The sequence below is a fragment of the Temnothorax americanus genome, unplaced genomic scaffold (assembly GCF_048541705.1).
Source record: "Temnothorax americanus isolate GAGA-0224 unplaced genomic scaffold, ASM4854170v1 Scaffold7, whole genome shotgun sequence".
In the NCBI taxonomy this organism is placed as follows: Eukaryota; Metazoa; Arthropoda; class Insecta; order Hymenoptera; family Formicidae; genus Temnothorax; species Temnothorax americanus.
The window spans coordinates 4,421,423-4,445,023 of NW_027509792.1; the positions used below are offsets into that span (position 1 = coordinate 4,421,423).

The 23,601-nt window shown below is 45.8% G+C and overlaps 2 protein-coding genes across 12 annotated transcripts in view; one reads left to right on the forward strand and one right to left on the reverse strand.

The window, feature by feature from the left end:
- Positions 1–23,601, reverse strand: part of LOC143906375 (mediator of RNA polymerase II transcription subunit 20-like) — a 78,343-nt gene that overhangs the window by 6,733 nt on the left and 48,009 nt on the right. The gene's annotated exons all lie outside the window — the stretch shown is intronic.
- Positions 4,114–23,601, forward strand: part of LOC143906373 (facilitated trehalose transporter Tret1-2 homolog) — a 63,589-nt gene continuing 44,101 nt past the window's right edge. Inside the window, exons 1-3 of one of the 8 annotated variants that reach the window (XM_077422455.1) lie at positions 4,114–4,486; positions 5,983–6,646; positions 13,798–14,354. In XM_077422455.1, coding sequence (XP_077278581.1) covers positions 14,331–14,354 — 24 coding nt within the window. In that variant the 5' untranslated portion in view covers positions 4,114–4,486; positions 5,983–6,646; positions 13,798–14,330. The remainder of the gene's footprint in view (positions 4,487–5,982; positions 6,647–13,797; positions 14,355–23,601) is intronic. The other 7 variants (XM_077422456.1, XM_077422457.1, XM_077422459.1 and 4 more) reach the window with 7 other exon arrangements.

The following is a 23,601-nucleotide window of genomic DNA, read 5'->3' on the forward strand; positions in this document are numbered from 1 at the left end:
GGGCTGATGAATTGAGCATCGAAAGAGAAAGGGAACGGGTGGCAAGATCTTCGGTTAATTTCAGACGGATTTTACTTGGAAGGAATTTTCACTTGGAGAGCTCGCCCAATTGCGAAAATACAAATATTACGTGACTGAATAGACGTGATAAATGATAATGCCTCCTTGACGTTTTGAAATTGAGAAAATTCTTTCCACATCGGCCAGAGAAGGCCGCGTTCGAAATTATAAAACGTATCGAGACATTTTCATCCGTCAAGCTGCAAACTAGTCTCTCTCTTTTGTTATTTTTAATGCATGAGCTATTCAATTCAAAATTATTGCTAAAATTCAGATTATCCGTCGTTGTATTCATCGTTCGAGCATATAATGCAATCGTGCGTCATCGTCAAACGCATTACTTTAAATTTCGCCAGTAATGCGACGCGTGTCAATTATCAGGCAACGATACCGAGAGCAGGTAATTCCTTTGTTATCCGATTATAGCTATATAGCATCGATTAGTCGGCCGTCGAAATGCAGCATTTCGCTAATTCGTCCGGATACGAGGCGAGAATTTGACGCTGACGAAATTTTCGCATTGCATATCCAATTCCTAGTTGCGCTTTAATGTAAACAAACATTTTAAATTATAAGTGACTCGCCATTAAAGAATGTTCGAGCGCGTGCTTGCGCAAACGTACGCGTAAAACTATAAGATGGATTGCTTTTAATACAAGATAGATACGTTAATCATATAGACTCGGCCAACTAATTATCGCGTCATTTTCTTTCGTCATGTCTTACATCGATGATCGATGTTTCTTCGACGAGAAAACGATAAAATATTTGCTCGCTTATAAACGTATATATATAATTTTTGAAAATCTCGCGTCGCGTCAGATCGCGTTTCGTTTTCCCCCCATCTCCGTCGCCGGTCGACGTGTCTCGTTGTGCGTGAAACGGCGCCGCGGCAATTAATTACTTTCATCGAGCCCCGCTCTCATGCTCCAGGTTGCATCTGCTTTGTCGCTCGGCGCCCGCCGTGCCGCTGATCCAATTTTCAAGCTGCGAGAGCGCGTCCCGGAATCGCGTCCCGCACGCGAGGGGGAAGAGAAATGTTATTGATGAAGCATTACTATATAAAGCGCCGCATTATTCGCGCGATAAATCAAACGTAATTTCGGACGCGCCGCAAAATATACGCCGGACGGGTTGTACGCTGTACAATGCCTTCGGAGCCTTATAATTAAAACAAGAGCGCGAAGAATTTGCGGCTAGAAGAGAAGATGAATTTCGCGATTATTCAGCATCCGGTTCGTGTGCTGGGAATATTTCAAAATGTGTCAGTCAGTGATACCTATTGATATGGAACAAATTATTCTCGGCACAAAATGTTTCAAATCGCATTCGAAATATTATCTTTTTATAACTGTAGAAATATTAGATTTATAATTATTAGATCATTCTTCTCAAGAAATACGTATTCTAGAGAAATTTAAAGGTAAACTGGATAAAACGCATAATTTATTTTTTAATGACTCTCTCTGATGTATAAAAGTTTCACAGAGATTTGCCGCTCGCTCTCTCTTGCCGACAAATTTTTTTACTTAATCCGTCAGAGAGATAGAACACAATAAATACCTGCGTAAATAAATTTGTTAATTAATACGACGTCAAATATTTAACGTTAAACGCGACGTTGACGTGGCACTGCGGCATTTCACAACGGGTGTTTTCATCACGATTTCATTCGATTAATGCGTTTAAGTTATACAGCTACCGATGGCCGGCCGATATTTGAAAAAGCGTTCAACTTGACGGGATAATTTGATGCGGTATTATAGCAAATGGGCAACGGGGATGGATCGAAAGGGATCACTTTCTTCCCTCTCCTCTCGTTCGTCTGTCGGGGAGAAAGGGAGATTCGCGATCGCTTTATTAAATGTTTCAGCTGCTACCCAGCGGTCGTGTGCCGAATGATCCACCACCCATCAGTAAAAGTTCACAAAGCCGGTACCTAATCTTGTATCACCGACGCCGCGCTCGCGCCGCGGCGGGCGAAAAACGGAGGAGAAATCACGTTCGACTCCGCGAGACGATTCGCGTCTCCGCTCCGTCGCGCTCGCGAATCCCATGCGTCTAGCATCTTGCGTATTATTAATATCAAGGTGAAACCCGATGAGCTGATAATCAAAGGTCTATCTTGTTCGGATTTGTTGGTCAGAATGTATTATATCAAGATGTCGATATCTGATGCGAATGAATTTCTAGCCGCCGAGTCGTATATCCGATACATCCGAATCGAAGCGTGACTTTGTTACGCGAGAGCGCAATTCTCTCTTCCGCTGCACGACGAGACGCAATGACGCGTGTGAACCGTGGTTTGCGGCGATATCGTGACAAATTGACGTTCGAATGTTCGAACGGGTCTGTCGAACGGCAGGCACGAGGCCGAGGTTCTCGATTAGCCTCGACCGCGCGGGAATCCTTTCGGTGAGGAAAATTTCGGCCGTGACGCGGTCGGGCCGGGTCGATAAAGAAAAAAAAAAGAAAGAGAAAGGAAAAGAGACGGTCACGAGCATGGTCCACCCCTTTTCGCTTTCGGCCCTCACCCCCTCCCGTCGTTTGTGACGTAAACAACTTGGAGCATCACCAGGCGCCATTGTATTTCGGACCCCCAGGGTATTTCGATCCACCGGTATATCCACCCCAATTCCAAAACGAACCCCGCGGGGAAATCCGAGGGGGGGGGAACAGGCCACGAGACTCTATTGTCGAGCAATTTATCCTCCATTCAGCTCGTCGTGCCGAGAAAGAGCTTTTCACTGGGTGTGTCCGCGTGATCCTTCTCCCCCCTTCCCCTTCCCCCTTTACACCAAGCATTTTAATATTTTATCGCGACATTAATTAGAATCATATGAAGTTGTTACGTTTGCGATATTATCGCGTCGCGTCCTTGTGCGCTCGCTTTACGAGCGGTAATTCAAGGATAAAATCATACCGCGCGTCGTCCTTCTACGTCGTCGTTACATTCCTCGGAGAACGTCCGGCGAAAATGCAAAGTGTCGCATCGATACGTATCTCGTTGTGTCTCCTCGCCGCGCGAATTAATTAGCGACTATTTATACCGGTCGGACTTGAACGGCGTCCGTCCCATCGCCGTAAGGCGACTCGCTCGTTCATAATCTCCCCCGGATCGATCCGGATTAAGCTGTTGTACACAAGCTGGTCGCGATACGTTAAATTCTCCCTCCGATTCTCTATAGGCCCCGGCCTTTTTTTATCTTCTCCCTCCAGGATGGATCGCTCGTGTAACAGACCGCAACAGACGCGTATAATCGTTATTCGCTTCTAATCGTATTTACAATCGCGCTCAAATTGCAAACGTGAATCTAAATACAACCGCAAATGAAAAAGAGTCGCCCCATCCGCGGCGAATAAAGGACACTTTTATCGAAACTCTTTGCTGGAGAAAGTAAACTATTATTCGATAATTCTCTTTAAAAAAAAATTTGTTCTCGGTATTGGAAATTGACGTATCTTTATTCTGGCTCGTTATGTCCTACCTAATTTATTCAATTTCAGAGAGACAGACGGCTATTATCATCCTGGAGAGATGGGAAAGCGGAAACGCCGCGTGCGAAACGAACAAATGGCGGGCACTTAAAAAGCAGCGCATTACGTCGATTGAAAAATATATGCCGGAACTTCCCGGACAAGCCGACAAATGCCACCCACTTCGCTATTCCCTAACCGAGGGGTGCCTCGACCTACCCCTTTTTCCGAACATTCTGAGGGTCCCCGATCCATCTAAACCAACCCAGACCTAACCCAGTAACTCCACTCGCGGTCATTGTAACCCTGAGGCAGCACCCAACCCCTGTCTGTCCACATCGCGTATCTCTCTCTCCGGATTTCTCCTCTTCAATATCCCCCCTCTTCTTCCCCTTATCTCCTCGTCCCCTACTTACCCCCGCACGTATAAAACATGCGAATTCGTGCGCGGCGGAGGCGACGGGGTGGTTGTCGGGGGGAAGAGGGGGGGGGGAGTTGTGCGCAGGGGGTTTTCGTGCGCGACGCCACAGCCAACCCGACGGGGGTAGTGTCTAGGGGGCTGCGTTTCTCTCCCTCTCTCAGTTGGCCGCGATTCATCGCCGGGTATGTACGTCCCGGTCGTCGTGGTGGCCGGGTGGCACGCCAGCAGCAGGTCGAGGAAGCGCGAGAGGGTGGACTCCGGGTCGCGCTTCCGTCGCAACCCTCGTTCTCCACCTCCTTTCCCATCGCCTCCTCTTCCTCTACCTCCTGCTCCCTCGCGTCGCGTTCCGAGAGAGGGTTAAAGTCGCTCCACGACCTCGCAGGGGTCCTTTTTTTTTTCGCGGAAGAGCGAAAACAGCGCTCTCGCGACCGCGAGATGGGTGCAACGCGGCTGCCACGCCGATGCGACGCGAGTGCGGCGAGGTGGTGATATACACACGCGCACACACGCTGAACAACGACGGGAAAGGTGTGTGCCATAATTAAGAAAGTAACGAAGAAATGCGCGAACATCTTCGTCATAGTATATGGATGCTGCGATATCATAAAACCGATGTGCGAGATCGCCTCGACCAATGTCGAACCGTGAAATCATGCAATCCATTAATCAATTTAATCGTCCGATAAAATCGATCGTGCTTCCTTCAATTTCGCGATGTGAATTTTTCGCTCCAACGTGCTTTCAAGATTATTCCATTCTTCTTGATATTCCGGCGTCTTCGCTCGCTCGCTCGCTCGCGAAGTCGTCGCGAAGCAATATGCATCGTCGTGAAATCGTTCAGGTAGCTCGCGGATGCTGAGTCTAACGCGCGACGAACCGGAAAAAATCAAACATTGCCGGAAACGGTAGTGTCGATAATCGATCGCCGTCGCACGCATGATAATTGCTGAAATTAATGCGACGGTCTCGATTCGATTAGCGCTAGATTTGGTCGTCGCTCGATAGCGCAGAGAGAATTTACTCGCGTCCAATTAAAGAGGGGTATCTCGAAACAGCAATCCCTCGAAAGAACGCAACCCCGCTCTTGGTGCGACAATTAACGTTTGGAGAGAACTTCTTGAATTGCGCGACCTGCGAATTAATGGAGCATTTACATTCCCGGGGAAAATGCGAGAAGTAAATGAAATTGCGGAATCAATTGCACGCGAAATTTCGAGCCAGGGAAATCGGGATTAAATGGCCAGCACAGCTGATTGATTAATCATTAGGCGAACGTTTAACGATCGACCGACGCTCTCTTTCTCTTGTAAAAAGTAATCGAGAAATAAGAAGTATCGTAAAAGCTACGAGAATAGAGAGTTATAGAACGAATCCTGTGCAATCAGCGTAAAAACATTTAATTAACAAAGTTAAAGACACAGACGGAAGATAAATGCAAATGTTATCTTCGTTGCATTCGTCGCATTATATTTTAAACCTTGATGTATATTAAGATACGGATTTTTTTTTACAATTACGAGTAAAAGCTGCCAATACGCTCAACGTATGTCTGCGTTTGGGGGCTAATACGGTGACGTATCCTGTCGAGTACGGTGCCTCTCGGAGAGAAAAATTTCCTTTTATCGAGGCAATCCTCTTAAAGATAGAATTTAAATTCATCCGCCTATACATACATCCGGCTTTCAAGAGTTGGATCTTCGAGACCCTCTCGTGTATCCTCGCTTTCCAAAATTAATAAAATAAAACGTTCTTTCCACTCTCGTCCTAATATTGAAACTTTTATTTCATATAATTTTACGGAATTTTCAATGATATTTATCTCTCGCGCTGTCGGAGACTTTTTCTCATACATATATATACGAATCGGGAAAACGATCCGTTGCATCACAACCGTCGCGTCATTGCGGATGGCTTTAGCGATTATACACGCTGGTATAATCGTTACGCGGGCGAAGCCGACGATACGGGCGTGATCTCGACCTCGCGCGAGGCTAACAATTCGCGCGACACTCTCGATTCCGCAGAGCGCTCGACGACGAAGAGCGTGACGATGAGACCCGATTCGACCGATAATGGATGGAGGTGAACGCGTGAGTGTATTTCGCGGAGCAAGCATCGACGGCGAGCGACGAGCAAGACGGCTTTGCATAATCCGCCGCGCGCCGGTCCGCCTCCTCGTCGAGGGAGAAGAAGCGGAGGACGAGATGATTCCACGCGGCGCGACGAGAATCGCGTTTTTACGACGGCCGATCGCGCGATTGGCTGTCCCTCGGTAGAGAAGAACGAGGACAGGGACATCCCGCAGAGAAGATCCGGTCGCGTGGCGCACGGAAGAACTCTCGTCGTCGGCGTCGATTCCACCGAGACTGAAAAATCGCGGACTGGTTGCCGCTACTCTGGGAGGGATCACGGTTTCTTTCCACTTTCTTTTTTTCTTTCTTTCGCTCTCTTCGCTCCCTTTTAACGGCGTCGCGCGCGCGATGCGGACTACCAGGGGGAAGGAAGTGCATCTCGTCGAAACCGGAGCAAGGTGATTAATCACCCGCCGCTGCGGATGCATTGACCAGTCGATGCAGCTGCATCACCCGCGTGCCGCGACTCGCCCACGCAAAAATCCTCTCGGTCGTCTCGTAGCCGATCGGCGCGCGATCGGACGAGAGTTGGACGAGGATTACTTACATGGCGTAGGTGAGACGTTCTATTCGTCGCGAGTACATCGAGAGATGAGAAGCGGCACGGAATCGCCGGAATCGCGGCTCAGTCGTCGCGATCGGTCACGGATTCTCGCGTTGATCTCGAGGAAACGCCGTGACTGAACGTTTATTGAGATGATTAATAGTTTTTCGCGAGAACGATGCACGCGACGATATCGATGTTACAGTGTATCGCGGGGCTTGAGACGCGGGTTTAAAGGCTACGTCAGCGAAATCGACCGTTGCGTTCGTGGCAGGTAGCGCGATTTCTCCTTTATATATAAAAACGGTAGAATATTATTTATCCGAAATTAAAACGTGACACCTCAAAAAGAAGGACTTGCGAGAAATTGGAACGGTGAGAGGAATTATATTAATAAATTTAAAGTAACGGGATTCTCTATCTGCACTGATTAAAGGAGCAACGCTAGGAGGGAAAATGAGAAATTAGTTTTCTACCGGTTGGAGAGAGAGAAAGTTGATAGTTGATAGATACCGGCACGGATTATTTTCGATAGAGGAGCACGGGCCGGAATGTTTTGGGTGTCCGGCGTGATCGCGGGACTTCGCGTCGCTTTAAAAAGAATAGCGTGTCGGTGCAGTGTTGCACATCGGTCCATCGATAACAGCTGCATCATGGACGCGCGCGGCGTCGTGTCGCATCGTCTCGCGTCAGCAAAAATTCACTGGCGCGAGGGGCTTACTTATTGTGCACCGGCGCGACCTTTTCCCCGCCGTTTTATATCCCGGTCGCGTAAGCTCCGGCGATGTGCGGGGTTTATCATACGATTTAATAGCTGGATTCTGGAAGGTTATTGGTCCGTACAAACTTGGAGCGTCACGAGGGACGTGGAGAGGAGCCCCCAGCTCTTGCTCTCTCTATCTTTCATCCTCTATGGATCCTTTCATTTTACGCTCGGCGATCGATCGAAGAATTTAATCTGCAGAGAAAGAGCAAAGCCGTCGCTTTCTCTCTCCTTTCCTCTCTCTCTCTCTCTCTTTCTCTCTTTCCGTTATCAATAGCGACCGCTAATTTTCCGCTCCGCGACTATCGACGATAACGCGCTCTCGCGATGATCGTTAAGTTATTACAATATTTATCATCTGCACTGACGCGCCATAAATATTTTAAAGCATTATAATCCCAACGCGAATAAAAACAAGAAAAGCTTTAAATTAGCTTTAAATTAAACTTTCATGGATTAAAATCAATTTTAAAGTTTTAAATTTCGCTACAGTAAACCTAGAACCCATAAAATTAAATCTCTGATTTTAGAATAAATTATATGGTTCGGAAGATATTATGATTCAGAGCTGAACTGAAAGAGAAAAATCAGCGGTTATGTGTAACAACTGTGATAAAAATATCGGTGAAATCTCCGCGAAGATTACGCGTTCGACCTGATGCCGATTAAAGCAAATGTCAGGTATCGACCTTTACAGAATGGAATATCGAATTCCGCGTCGTGGCTCCGTTACTGACCTTCGCAACCTTCTCACCAACGACGATTTTTGCATGGTGCAATTTTTGCAACGCATCCTCAGCATTTACCGGGGAATCGCGAGCTCCCGATGCGTCCTAAATTCGAGCATAAGGTTTCTGCGTGCGTGCCTGCACGTTAATTTAAATTAATCGTCGCTGCAGCGACAATTGATTTAATGCGTGGCTCAATCCGGCCTCTGACACGTTCGCGCGCGATGAGTTACGGTAATTCGCGCGCAAGACAGAATCCATTTGCAATGGAGACATTTACAGAGTAGATACACACGCGCGTGATTGCACATCGGGCTTTTGTGTTTCTCCGCTCTATCTGCGCGCATTATCGTCGCGCGCTGTGCGATTTTTTCCCCGCGAAAAGATCGCGATTTCTCCATTCCACGTAAAATCACGGCGATCATGCTCGCGATAACCCGAGCATGTAAAATAAGATTAATGCTCGCAACACGTGACAAGAACATACCGTATCGCAGACTTCGTTTTCGCTCGTCAATTAAAATTAATTCATAATCGATAATGATACTGCAATGTTCTCGGATAAATGCAGCGCACGTACGCAATGGACAGAGTTCTTTTCTACTCGCTGCACAATGACGAATAAAAATTTTTTTTATTTGACTTCACTGTGCGACGAAATGAGCAAGATTTAATACGCAAATGCATATACGTCCAATGAATTTCACAATATTACAATTCAACTCACCGATACGCGATTATTCCTTATTTGTACGACAGGCTTATCCGGCTATTCCCGGCTTACGTGAGAAAAATAAGGCTGCAATGCGTAATTTTTTTTATATAAAGAAAATTCGTAATTAAAATTTGGAGGCACGTTTCGGACCTCACGCGCGCGAGAGATAATTCGAACATGCGAACGTGCGACGCGTTCGTAAACCGTGATGGGTGTGTGGCGAAAAGTAAACGAAAGACATATGCGACGCCTGTATATATTTATACGCCTGTGTGGGCGATAAATTTCCGATTCACGATGCTGCAGATTGCGCTTGTATGGCTGAGCGCGTATATATATTCCTCCGCCAAAGTACTTTCCACTTTCCTTTCGCCCAGCTTATGGAAAAAGTTTAGTTTCCGTGACGATAATCGTCGTTTTGATTTTTCGCGTGCGTGACGATGAAAGAGGAAAGCGACGTGCGATTCGAACGAATAGCAACTTAAGTGACAAGCCAATTTCCCGGTGACCCCTCATTTTATCTCAGCCCAAAACATCTCAGCAAAAATATCTCGTCTATAATATCTCAGTCCAAAAATATCTCAGTCAAAAAATATGTCAGACAATAATGTATCGAACAAAAATATCTCAAGTAATGATGATTTATTATATTATTTTTATTATTTGTATATTTAGTTGATCAGAATAATTTATTATCAATGTATGGCTGTTCATGAAACGCGATACTAATTAAATGTAATATTAATTTTGTCTCCACGCGTGGAAAGTCCACGGATGTATTTTGAAGGCACACTATGTGTCTAGTTTAATAATAGTGGAGCCCCCCGCAGGGGGGCGGAACCTACTGCCTCCACGCATACACTTTCCACGCGAGACGAGTTGTCACATGGGTTTACAACTGTCCTAATACTAATTAAATGTAATATTAATTTTTTATAATGATATTTTGTAATAAAAATTTGTAAGATGTAATTCATTACAATGATATTGTGTAATATAGATTGTATGATATACTTTCGAAGTTAAGATATATTTTTGGACTGAGACATTTTAGACTGAGATATTTTTGGACTGAGACATTTTGGACTAAGAAATTTTTTACTGAGACATTTTGGACTGAGATATCTTTGGACTGAGACATTTTGGATTGAGATATTTTTCCCGAGACTTTTTTGTATGAAATCATTTAGGAGAGACATTTTGACTGGGAACCCAATTTCCCGGAAATACAACGTGACGCGACAGAGATTTTCCTTTGTGTTTCAATGGGAGACCCGTAAGTTGCTAATTGCGGTTAATTAGAGCTGTATGATTCGTAAAAAAGCAAAGTGAAGTAATTAGTAAATATGTAGGTGCTACAAACGGGGCAAATTGCGGAATTTCCAAGATTTAATCTGATGAAGCTGTTGCAATGACATTTGACGGTACTATTTACCGCGCGAAATGTTGCTCGCGCGAAAAGGGAATTCCGGAAATACGAAAATACTGTTGTATTCCGGCTCTCGTTTGCGAATTCGTTTGCGGTCGCGACGAGGCGCCGGTGAATGTTCGACGATGGCCGATCGACATCGATAAACTCGTCATTAAAGACCATTCACAACGGCGGACCCGACGCGCTTTGGCGAATCTACGGTACACCGTCAATCTTTGCTCTCCTCGCAAAAATTCGCGCGCCGCGCGTTGCAATAGGTTTCCGATTGAGTATAATTGAACGTGACGTCGAGTAGCGTTTCCCGATATTTAAACGAACACGTAAGCGAATATCATTCACATTCACGGTTATTACATCGACGTCGAATACAATCGAAGCGACGTCGCGCGCTCATCGAAATGCTGTATACGTACGCGGTTAACAGCATTCTGGGACCGCGGAAGATATATACTCTGCGCGCATTACGATAAGTAGGTAATTATAACAACGTCAAATGAACAATAACAATACGCGGAATGTTCGCGCAAGAACGGCTGTTTGATTCTCCAATTTTCGTCGAGCATCCGTAACTCTCGGATTCTCGCACCTGCGAATTGTCGCGAGATAGAGAGACCTCGTGAATTTTTAATAAAATTAACTCGCGACGATCGACGACCCGCGGGAGAGTCGTTTGCCGGCGATTTATCCGCGTCCAAGGTTGTCATTTAATTCTGATCGATTGCGAAGCCACGCGGAAGCGAGCGCCCGTTTTCATTCGCGCGTATTATAAGAAAGAACGGATCCCTCCATCGTCGATTTCGTGCCGCGATTGCGGTCGTACCCTTCGCGCGGCGCGAATGGCGAGGTCGTCGTATAGAGAGACAGAGGTAGTCGTAAGATCCTCTTCTCTCGTAGCGGTACAGAGATCAAAACTTTTCAGCCAGCCAGAGTCAGTCGGAGTCTCATAATTTATTCCTGCGCGAGCGAGAAGGGGGAGAGAGAGAGAGAGAGAGAGAGAGAGAGAGAGAGAGAGAGAGAGAGAGAGAGAGAGAGAGAGAGAGAGAGAGAGAGAGAGAGAGAGAGAGAAAGACGCTTTGTAGAAACCTGCCACCGAGTATAAAGAGAAGAAGGATTTTTCTTTCTCTCTCTTTGCGTCTCTTTTTTTATATTCTCTCACTGCCTGCGTCACAAATCTCACAAACGAGCCGGGACATATTACTCCGATCTGTCCTGTTCGTTCGCTCTTTCTTACGCGTCTCTCATTTTTCTTCCCCCTAACTACCGTGGCACATCGCGCTCGCGATTCGCAACATTTATCGTCACACACACAAGAGAGAATAAATATTTAATATATATGACCGAACACACACACATAGTTGAACGTCGGATCGCAATAACCGTGAACAATAATTTAATCCTAGGACGGAGATATACGAGAGTTATGCGCTAGGAATTACAGGCTGGGTTACGTGGAACGTCGCACGTGGATTAAAAGAGGGTTGCGAGAGAAAAAGAAGCGTGATGCATGTTTTTTAAATTAACGATCGACGGACCGACGGAATTCCGCCGCGGGTGTTGCGGAAAATACAACGTTTCTGCCGGCGTCACGTGCTCGGCGTAATTGATGTTCGATCGATCGATCCCTAGTCGCGCTAGATAGACACGCTGCACCGATTTCGCTTCATGGAGATCGGAAATAAATCGTTCGCGATAAAAGCGAGCGATTTCCGTCTACTCGCGGCGCGAACAATGCGCCCCGATGTGAAAGCGCGACTCGCAACCAATAAACTGTATAAACAATGCGTCAACGTAAATCTGCAAAACTCACGATAACCGATTGACAGGTAGCGTATATATCTCTCATAGCTTTGAACCGTTACGTAACAGACAATTATTCATATTACGTGGATCTACGATATTGATCCGTGATTGGGCCTAGATGTGTCACGTCTGCGATGTATCGCCTAATAAGATCCGAAGATCTAGAGCGAATCGCTTGACGAAATCTCTTGTCGAACGTTTTAAAAGCGCGCGCGGCGATCGCACGATGAAATCCGCCTGAATCAAAATCGTTGGTTAATCCGACGGTAATTACGGGTAAATTCAATCGAATTAATGGCCGTGCCGCCAGTGCGTCGCGTGAGTTATCGGCCGGCTGCTGCCAGGGACATGAGGCTGGACTTCGTGACCCGATATTGCGCCGTCGGTCCCGATATTGGCAGCGGTAGCAGCATTTCGGAATCTCGGAACGAGAGGAACAATAGCCGGCGGGACGCGCGAGTCGCGCTATCTTTGACGTCGCCGATCTCTGGCCGGCAGAATTCCATCGCCTCGGATTGCGAAAAATATATTTGTCTTCAAGATTGCCCTTAAAAGTCGCAAAAACCGCGTATAATCATGAAACAAACACTTTTATCATATCTTAACAGTGATATAATTAGCGCAAGTATTAATTATTAATAAGTATAAAAAGAAATTATAAAATGGATAATTGATAAAACGCGCGCGGCGGAATATTTCGAGAAATCGTGTCACGCTTTGCATGCCGATGGACGCCGTATTTTTGTTGACACCTCGGACGGGCCATAAGGCACATTCCGCGTCCGATTTTATTTCCGTTTCGTTACGGACAGCACGGATAATAACGGTCGGACGGTGCATTCCTCGACCGCGGGCGCGTGGAGGAACGCGTTGAATTTTTGCATCGTGCCGCGCGCGAAGTGACGTCGCATCGTCGACGGCATCGCTAATGGACTGCGACGTTTTTACAGGCGGAGTTAAAAGCCCCGACCCGTAACAGTGACGTTTTGCATGCGCACTATTTATACTTGTGCACTATTAGCCGGCCCGATACGATAAGACACGGGTTGTGGACGGGTGAGAAAGACGAATTGGAAATGCGAATCGCGTTCGCGCAAAAGCGCATCGACAATGACAGCGATCAAAAAAATATAAATCCCAAGATATATATGTACGAGAAATCTTTCGTGCTGTTTAATTTATTTTTCAAGAAAATTAACGTAACACACAAGAGATTAATAATTGAGAAAAGCTTGATAGTTCACGTGAATTATCTCTTTCGAGACCTGTTCCTAAAAAGGTATTCACTAAAATTTTAAGCAGCTCGGCATTCGAGATTATGTTTTTTTTTTGTCGAGAACTTACGCTCGATGCGTTTCAGTGGAAAAAAACCGTGAAGTAAATTTTTTCTTTCTCTATCCGTATAACAGAATTTATTCGGAAAAGAAAGATTTTTCTCTCTCTTAAAAAATATACGTATAACATTTCTGCTTCCGAGTCCGTATTAAAATTTTTATTATTTTCCAACAAGCGGATCACCGAGTATCTCGTGAATTTAACTCGACTCGGGAGGAACAATCGCGAAATAAATAAACGTGGCTTTCGTATAGTTAAAGCGATTCCTTCGTGTCTATAGGCAAGAGGAAGCGGAAAAAAACGCGGTCGCGCGCGCGATTCCGTGCCGACTTCGAGATGTTTCATCAGGGCGCAATGTTCTCCGAAACACTCTGAGAATTCTTTTCGTAGGACAGGTCTTTCGGACGACGAAATAAGATCTGTGCCACGTATAAGACGGTGGTGAGAAAGCCGAGAAGGAGCGAGATAACTCGACGACGACAACGACGACGTATGACCCAGATGTATAGGAAACAATCGCGGGCAAAAACGACAATAATGACGACGCTGGAGATAAGTGCGGAATCCCGACAATAAATATATGTAAGACTGATACCGTGACCCCCGAGGAAAGAATAACACTGCCTATGTAGGAAGAAGATAGCGACGCATCGATCGCGCGCGCCAAATATCCTCCGTTGTTCTTTCCCGCGTGGAGGAGACGCTCGTTTCCCGAGAAACTTCGCTCCGTGTACCTTCCCGCGAAGACAGAGCACTTTGAGGACACCTGGGATACTTCGAATATCGACGAGCTAGCGAACGAAGAGGAGAGGCATGGAAATCGCGAGCAGCTCCACCGATCGCGACTCTGCGAAGATCCCCGCGACGTCGTGACGCGCGAGTTCCTAGGCGAGGAAAGTGGCCGACGAAGATACGAAGAAGAGATGTCACTGAATCACAGATATTACGTAAGTAATTTGGATCTGTTCTCAGGAGAGTAAAACGCGCGAAAGGATATAAGATACCGTAACAACGAAACTTGTGACTTGTTGTCCGCGGCATTTAAATTAAAGCTGTTACGAAAACGAGGAAAACTGGATAACGAGAAGGTTTCTGGGTGTGAATTCCAAATTCAAATGTTGATTCGGAAGATAAGCCGTTTTCTTTCGCGCGTCTTTTGTATTCATTCTTAACGCGAGCAAAAGTTTTTAGTCGCGAGAGCGCCGCTGAGGAAGCACTCGTTGTTGCAAACTTTAAAGTCGGTTAGTGGGCGCGTCGCGTTGGACTCGCGCGCGTCGAAGATGAAGAGATCAATATTAAAGTGAAATTTAACCGGGAGATGCAATCGCGATTATCGCGAATTCAAGCAGCCTCGATCGATTAATCATGAAAATATTACATTCGTCATGAATACGTTGCAATTACGAATGGAGGTACATTCAACTATTTTCGGAGCAAGAACTCCGCTTCTCCCTCGGTCGCGCCACAAATTACGTTGCTCCAGTTAATAAAGTATGCCGAGATTACACGGCTGTTTCGCGCCACTCCTACAATGCGGCGTAGGTACTTGACGACAAATTCGAATCTCCACCGCAGTACGGTGGTGGTTATTGTTCGGAATGGCCGTAGCCAGAACGTAACAGATAAGCGTTGGACCTCGTAGGCCAACGCTTATCAACCGGCAGCCTTGCCGCTTGGATATCGACCGCCGCTGTCGCCTGTCCTTCCTGTGTATCTCCCGTGGCGCAACTGCGTCCGATAAATTAAAGCTATCCGTTTTAAAATCCATTCACCCTCGTCGTAATATGTCTAAACGGGAAATTCTTGTATCATTATATAATCAATCCACGTGTACATCTTCCGTAACCGATACGTTCGTCACGCCAAGCGTTGCGAACCGATGACGTTCGATTTTTTTTTTCTCGACGCAACATATCGGAAGTATCGCTCATATGCCGAGTCAGCCACGTCTGCGGCCAAGTGAAGTGAGATTATTTATGCACGTATGCATCTTGTATATCGATTCTTTCGCGCCAACACGACGTATATTATTATTATTGTTACCTTCCCGTGCTTGACGAGGAGACGTAGCGCGCATCAAGAGCAGCTGCATCGGCGCGTTTGGCATGCGGGCGGACGTATAAAATATAGCGGTAAAAGTGTCGCTGACACGTTAGAAAAATCGCTACTGCAGCCGAAGGAATAAATTATCGATATACAGGGACGCAGGTCTCTCGTTCCCTCCCTTAAGTCATCGCGCGGCCGACCGAGCTCGGGAAGTTAAAGCGGACCGCGCCGAACTTTTCTTGAGAGATAGGCATCGATGTCGATCGAATTTTACGGCTTTTCGCGTCTGTCTTGCTCGCAGGGCCTCGAGCCACGGATACGTCGGGACAATTATCATCGTGACGACAAGAAAATTCGCTAGAAGTTTGACGAAGTTCAACGGAGTTGGGATTAGGACTGATTGCACGGAACGATCATTCGAAAAATGTTTTCTGAACGAAAGAATTTTAGAGGAGATTAGCGGAACAGTTTCCTGTAAAGTTATCGCAAAGTATCTTCGCCTCATTCTAATAGAAAATGATTAATTGCAACATGATAGGAAATAACATTAAAAATAGCTCAAGAGCTAATAATTGAGAAGTAATTTAAATGACAGAATTAAACGGACGCAAGACTCTATAAAGGAATAACAAGATAGAAGAATTTTATGTCATGTGTCTCTGTTTAAAGTAGGTTTCGCCATTAGCAGTCCGTCTATTAGAAACTAACAACAGCCGGTAATAGGTTCCACTCTTTTAAGACTCGCAGTGTTCCGCGAATTCTGCAGCGAGGACATCAAAGCCATTATTGTTAGCTGGCAAGAATACTTAGCACTTAGCAACGAACAAAAGTTCCAGACATCAAAGCCTTTGTTGGGAGGTAATAAAAAATTATTGCATAGAACAATTACATAAACACACGTATACACATTATACAGACTGTTTAGAACATCTCCTTTAAACCATAGAGATATTGGCAGCAAAATAGTTCTTCGGCCAAGAAATTTCAAGTTACAAGCGATTGAAAATTAATCGTTTCGCCGAATTAAGGTCTGAAGATGCAGACGAAGACCAGTTGAAGTATTAATTTCTACGGAGATATATTAAATCGTAGAGCACGCGAGATATCAAGAAGTTTTACGTTACGAACGATTAAAAATTAATCATTTCGCTGAGTTAAGATCTGAAACTGTAGACGACCAATTCAAATATTAATATCCGCAGAAGTATATTAGTCTTACAATTGGTAACGCAGGAATATTGCTAATATGGTCAAGGACAGCGCCTCGACATTTCTCGTCGACGGCAAACGCATGCCAGTTTCGCGCGTATGTGGGTGTGACCATACTTACCGATATTTCGCTCGCGAAATCCAGGTGATCGGTGCAGAACGATGCAGGTTCGCTACATGTTTATTCATAGACGCGGATGTTCGGGCACCACGTGCGACGCAGACGCTCGTTACACACGCGTGCAAACCTGCTCTGTGTTGCACACGCGCGACAATCCGCTGCTCCGATCGTGCTGTTGCATTGTTCTTTTGCTCTGTCGGGCCGAGATGCTCTAAAGGCGGCGTGAATCATCTCCTATTCGTAGACGAGGGTGCGCACTGGGCATCAGAAATGCCTCTAATAATCATTAGACCCCGAAATATCATGTTTATGCTAATATATATATCACGATTGTATGTACAGCACGGAAAATAAGCGACCGAAGATTGGTATTTGACAAGCCTTAGATTTTATAAAGTCACGTGTGTAAAAGATACGAGATTCGAGGCACAATATTACATGTCGAATATACAGTAATGTGTTTTTCCTCGGCGTACATTTTCATGTTTTTCTATATTTCCTTTCCATACGTGCTTCTCATTCTCGTTATGAATAATCGTGATGTATAAATATCCCAGACACATGAGTAAAGTGCATTATTTAAGCCGTCAAATTTACGCGCGTACGTGTTTACGCATATACGCACGTCGGAGCCGCGGACAAGATTGCCCGCCGTTGACGTCCGTCGTCGCGTTTGTTGCACTCGCGAAAGCTCGCGAAAGCCTACTCCACCGCTTTTTTTAGTCCCCTCGATTTTCCCCGTCCGTAAGGCTGATTGACGCGCGCATCGCATCAACACCCTGCCCCTCCGCGATACCTTTTCCGACGATCGCGACGCAACGTCAGTGACTTCTCTCGAAATGACACGACGCGGGACGGCGGCGGGCGCAAATATAGATTCGCAAATTGATTCACGTGTGCGCGCACGTAGATCCGCATTAACCCATTTTCCTTTGCGCACGCCCCCGCGTGTGCCATCGTTCTTTTTCGATAGAAACGTTTCGCGAGCTTTAACAAGCTTTCTGCAAGCAATCGAATGCGCTTCACATTTACTACAAAGTATGAATTTTTAACGGGAAAAAAAATATTTCTACGTTTCCATCCGATAGAGCGTTAGTATTTCTTGTCGAGCTTGCAGTATGAATGCTTGATGCTATTTTGGACACCTAAAGTGCACGATACGAAAAATTGTCGCGATCAAAATGAAGAAACCACATTGTATTTAGATAAATATTTTCTATTACCGTTTCCTTCTAAGGATGATCGTTGAGACACGCGATCCTGCGATCGAACGGTCCGCGGGTCAATGGCGAATTTGAAGCGAGAGACGATCGCCACCGTGTACGTAGCCCTCGAAGGGTATTATGGTCGATTGATCGAGTTCTAACGGGATTAAGTGCCGCCACAATAGAGGGTTGAATTATCAATATCGCTACGTGGCACGTCGAGCCGGTTGAGGAGGTTCGCGAGGAACTCGGTCAGAATTCCGCGCGAATTTACGGGGACGAATTATATCGGGACTTCCGATGGCGAGTGGATCTAACGACGTTAGCCCGTCGTGCGCGAACTTTCATCGTTACCGTCAATGTGTCACGACCGTCACGACGGTGTCTACGATGTTATCGTAATAAATACTGCACGCCACAGAGCACGGGATACAGTACCGCTAATGAAACGTTCAGCTAACACGCACCGGGGGATTTGACGCGTGGGTCAACGATGGGCTTTTACCTTTAAGCCGCCGTGTTAATGGCTATTAGGCTGATCGTGTTGTGGCAATCAGGGTTCACGACTTAATATTCTGTCACAATTCACCAAAACGCGCCCAAGGATATCGAGTTCCCGAAACTATTCACGCGGTACATTCTCCGAAGAAGCCGGGAAATTGTATTAAATTTCGACCGAAGTGTTATAATTATCTTCATCGTTGCAGGTAGTAGAAGATACACGAGTGTTGAAAAAAAGGAACTTTCGCTTTTCCCATGAAAAAATTATTGAATTGTATCGTGAGTGCTTTGACGCATATATGAGCATTGAGGACGACCCATGCCAATCCCGTTATCGTAACGAACCCTTGACGAAAACGTGGAATTTAATAAGGCTCGAGACTAATGCGACGGGCCGATGATGATACGGTTGGGAAATTTTGTTTGGGTCAACAACGCGTTACGCCGTATTTACGCGGCATTAATGGCTATTAGACCGATCGCGCCACAACGATCGATCGGCCGACGAAAACAAGATATTTAATATTCCGTCATAATCTTGCCGCAACGTAAAGCGTATTATTATCCAACTTCAAATAATATTGCAAACGAGAAAAAAAAAAATATTATATATAAATCACGTCCCTTTATTTAAATTTTGTTTAAAATATCATTAAAGTGACGATGAGATGAGATCTCTACACAATGAATTAACAACTAGGATATAGACTAGGAACTAGGAGAACACGCGTACGAGGATTCAAATTTGCGTAAAATCCGTGGTGGATACGGCGCGATGTTGCGTTTCGATGAAGGGGTGGCAGTGGTGCAGAAAGGAGGCCAAGGAGGGTGTGGGCCGTACTGCCAAAACCTGCGACCTAGATACCGATCGACCCACCGACACACATTAGAGGAGCCGACAGAGAGAGAAAGAGAGAGGGGGAGAGGGGAAGAGAGGAGAAAGAGAGGGAAGGACGCAACGGAGTGAAAGGGGGAAAGAAAGACTGGATGCAAAAAATGCGACAAAAAGGCAACGAAAGAAAGACGCATCGCGCGAAAACCGAAGGAGAGAAGATTCATTTCTGTATAGTGTTCTGTGTGTTCCGCGCTAGAGTACATCTCTCTTTAGAGCTACCTCCCCCCCTTTTCCTCGCGGCTCCTCTCTTTTTCGATAACGCGCACTCGATGCGGTTTATAGGGTGTCCGATGCATTACGCTGACGAGTGTGCAAGCGCAAAGATGCGGATGCGTGTTATCAGACCGGCTTATACTTTTGTGGAGCAGCGATGCATTTTACTTCGAGTGCAGAGCGGTGAAACTGAAGTGCACTTAAACACGCCGTTATATCCGCGAAAAGCTCTCTCTCTCTCTCTCTCTCTCTCTCTCTCTCTCTCTCTCTCCCCTCTCTTCCTTCCGCATCTTACGCGATGCTTACGCGGTGTTTACAACGATCTCGAGAATGCGGGACGCATGCAAAAATATTATCTTTTGTCGGATTAATCGATAGGCTTTCAAGCGGCAAAAATTTCGAGGATTTATCGTCTAAATTTTCTACAATCGTACGTATGAATAACAACTTGTTTGAAATAAATTATTCTTAACTTGTTTATGAAGAAATAAAAATGATTTTTTTTATTTCTTTACTTCAAAGTAATATCTCATCAAAAAATTATTTTTGATATTTTTCTAGATTGCCAATAATAATTACATCTAACCGTGTTGGGTGTAGAAAGTATACGATTGTCCATTACGGACGGCGATGATGTTGATAGCAGCGGTTTCGAATCAGTCGTCGCTGCGGTAAACTTAACCCGTACAAGTTTGTGGGACAATCCGTTTATGCATATTACCATTCTAAAGATGGTGCTGCAATTATAGGACTTCGTGCCTCATAAAATTTAACATTATTACGCCAAAGTTCAAGATTACGTGCTTCCTATACCTAGCTGCGGTGTCATCGCTCACGCGATCGAGATATCGATTCGCTCGCCGAGTTACACAACAGTTCTGTATTTTTACACTTGAAGCATAATGAAATACAGTCAAGCATGGTACATGAAATGAATAAATATATGAGATGTAATTAAAGTTTTAATATCAGGGCTTGAGCGGACAGATGAAACCGTGATAGATAAACGTCGTCAGATGAATCTTCGTATAGGTGCGTGAAAGCGAGGAAAGAGTAAGCTACCGGAAAGAAGCACAAGCAGCGCGGGATATAGCGCATCTCGAGCAAGATCGAAGACCTTTCTCGTTCGTGGAGAGGAGAACAAAAGCTTGTTTTTCGAACTTATTTATCAACGTCCGCGAGAGCGAAGAAGGACGCTCGCTCGCTCGTATGACGGAGTGGTCGTAGTGGGACGCAAAACTCACGTAGAAGAATGGTATAGCTTCTTATCGTTGTTATTAAGGGACGGAAGAGGAGTCCGTCGAGTTGGCGCAACGATCATTAAAAATGTACCCCACGCGGAGGCATGGATAATGTACGAGGGAAAATACTTGGCGCGAGTCATCGCGTCGTAAACCGACCCGTTTAATTAGCGTCATAATTTCGCTCGTGGATTGTGTACGCCTGGGCCGTTTGTAAAATATCACCGGGAGCGGTTGGCTCCCGGCCAGAGCGGAATAATGTAACAGAAGCGAGTTCCTGCAATGAAAGGAGGTATCGAAACACGCGGATATAATCGAAAGAGACGAAGGACATGGCAATAAACTCGTTGATTTGTTTTCGAGAGCGTGTCGAAAATAAGTTTATTAAAGTGATTTATTTTAAGCGAAGCGCATTTGAATTCGTCTATAAGCGTTCGCTCGAAAATCTAAAGGTAGTCCGAACTGATTCCCTTGGAGAGCCAAAGGGACATTCGGCCGGCGAGCAGGATTACGGACGAAACGTGAATGCACCGGAGCGGAGAGGAGACAGCTTCCCCCTGTCGAGTCCACGTTGGCGTGGATGTGATGGATGCATGTAGTTTATACCAGGTTATTTATGCTTATGAGCAAGTTTCCATAAAGGTAAAAGGAAATTGGGATTGCGCTCCGGATTAGGAGCAGAAATCCGGGCAGTCTCGCAGCCCGAAGAGAGACCAGCCTCCCTCATCGAATCAGCTCTGCGACAAAATGGAATATATCGCTTTATCGAAACGTTGTGTAAATCGAAAGAGGAACGATATCGCTTATCGTGTCTTTAATTAAGATCGATGGCCCGTACGTGCGATAAAGGGAGAAAGCGCGGCCGTTATTTTCTAATCGAGAAGTTAGATAAACAAGCACGAGTAAACGCCGTGCATCGGGAGAGATATTCTTCATCGCTCGCTCGCCAACTCCATCATCGTCGGACGCGATCCGATAGCGGGGTGAGACGGCGAAAGCGGCCGAATGACAATCAATAATAATCGACGTCGCGTCGGCGAAGCGCGGAAGAAAAGCCCGGGGAAAGTTCGGTCTTTTCCTCGCTCGCTCGGGAAAAACGTATCGGTTTTCAGGCTAACTCGATTCGACTCCCGAGACGAGATTGCAGCCGACGTAACTGGGTTAAGCGACGGGGACCGAGGGGGACTGAATATCCACACAGAATTATACGACCCTTGAATCTCGTAACATTCGCATCCCCGCCAGTTTTCTGTCAAGCAGCTCGCGGAAACAAACGAAGGGGTCTGGCGATGGCAACTTTCGGGTTCGGAAGAATGTCGAAGGCTGGCATATATAGTTTGAAAGAGTACCGAGCCCACCGCGAGGAACCGAAAAAGCTTTTGTAAATTATACACACTGAACTATTCTGCGGATTTAATCAAACTTTCTCCTCCGGAGGATTAACCGGATTAAAACTCGAAACGTCGCGTCGCCGACGACACTCGTCCAGCCCTACTCCTTATCGTTTTCGCGACGACGCAAGAACGAGGAAGTTCCCGGGATATCTTGGTCCAATTAAATCTAGACAATGTCCAGATTATCGCGGTTCGCGGGCGCTCGTTACCGTACTTCGGAGAGGAAGACAAGGAAAAAACGACCCGCTGTTACGAGCAGTCAATTTTTGAACGGCAAATTCGATAAAACAGCTTTTATAATAATGTGAGAAATGTAATTTAACAAAATAATTTATTGCAATAAAGAAAGTTTACGTTTAATTTGCCTTAATTTATATATTCCTCATTTACTTTCATTTATCATAACGCGAGGAAGAGAAATTATTAAAGAAATAAAAATCGCACGACGTTTAAGCTACTTCTTACAAAAACATCTGTTAGTCCGTTTATCATATTCATTTTTGCATCAAAGATGTCGAGAGTAGGTGTTCCTTTGGCGTTCTCTCTGAAAATCACGTCCGCGCGCAGCCTGCGCATAAAATAGAAGGGGGCGGACTCCCCGAGGCGGATTGTTATCGTCTCCTTGTTCGAGGAGAGCTTAGAATAAGACCCTTCGAAAAAGTTTGCGAGGAGATCGGATTGCGAGGGCGGTGCTACGTGGTCTCGCTGAATGCGTTGGAGATGCGGTCATACCGGCTGTAAAGTAACGAGGTTCGTGCATATGGAGAGAGGCAAAAGGATTCTCTATGGTCCGGTACGCGCGCGCAAAAGCAGGGACGTGATTTATGAAACAATTTCCCTTCTCCGAGAAAGCCCGACGAGATTCAGGTCTCTTAAACTCATCCGAGCCAGTTCAACGGTCCTTCGCATGCGTGCCCTTTTTAAATTCCGTCGCAAATGTTTGCTCCGCAAGCTCCCCGAGGCTCGTCGAGGTAAACTTGCGTTTACCGAGGCGCCGAATGCTCATTCCGAGCAATGCCAGAATCGCATTCCGCTTTTTCTACATGGATCTCATATTATATTTCCTCGACGTTTCTCCTCTCGCACGTAACGCGTACGTCAATTTTATACGATCGCAAAATTGCCGATCGAAAAATCTGGTTATTATGCACTCTGACAATCCGGATACGACTCTGACAAACGGCTAATGCCTCTCGCGATACGATCGACGTTCCGTATTGTTGCGACATTAATGCACGGCGCTTGGGAACAAGCTGTACAGCGCTGAATGCCCGCGTGTAGAAATAACTCTTCCGCAGATCTTCATTGTGCGGTAACGAGACGTCTCTCCGCGGCGGAAGGAGAGATGTACATACAGTCGTAAAACGGA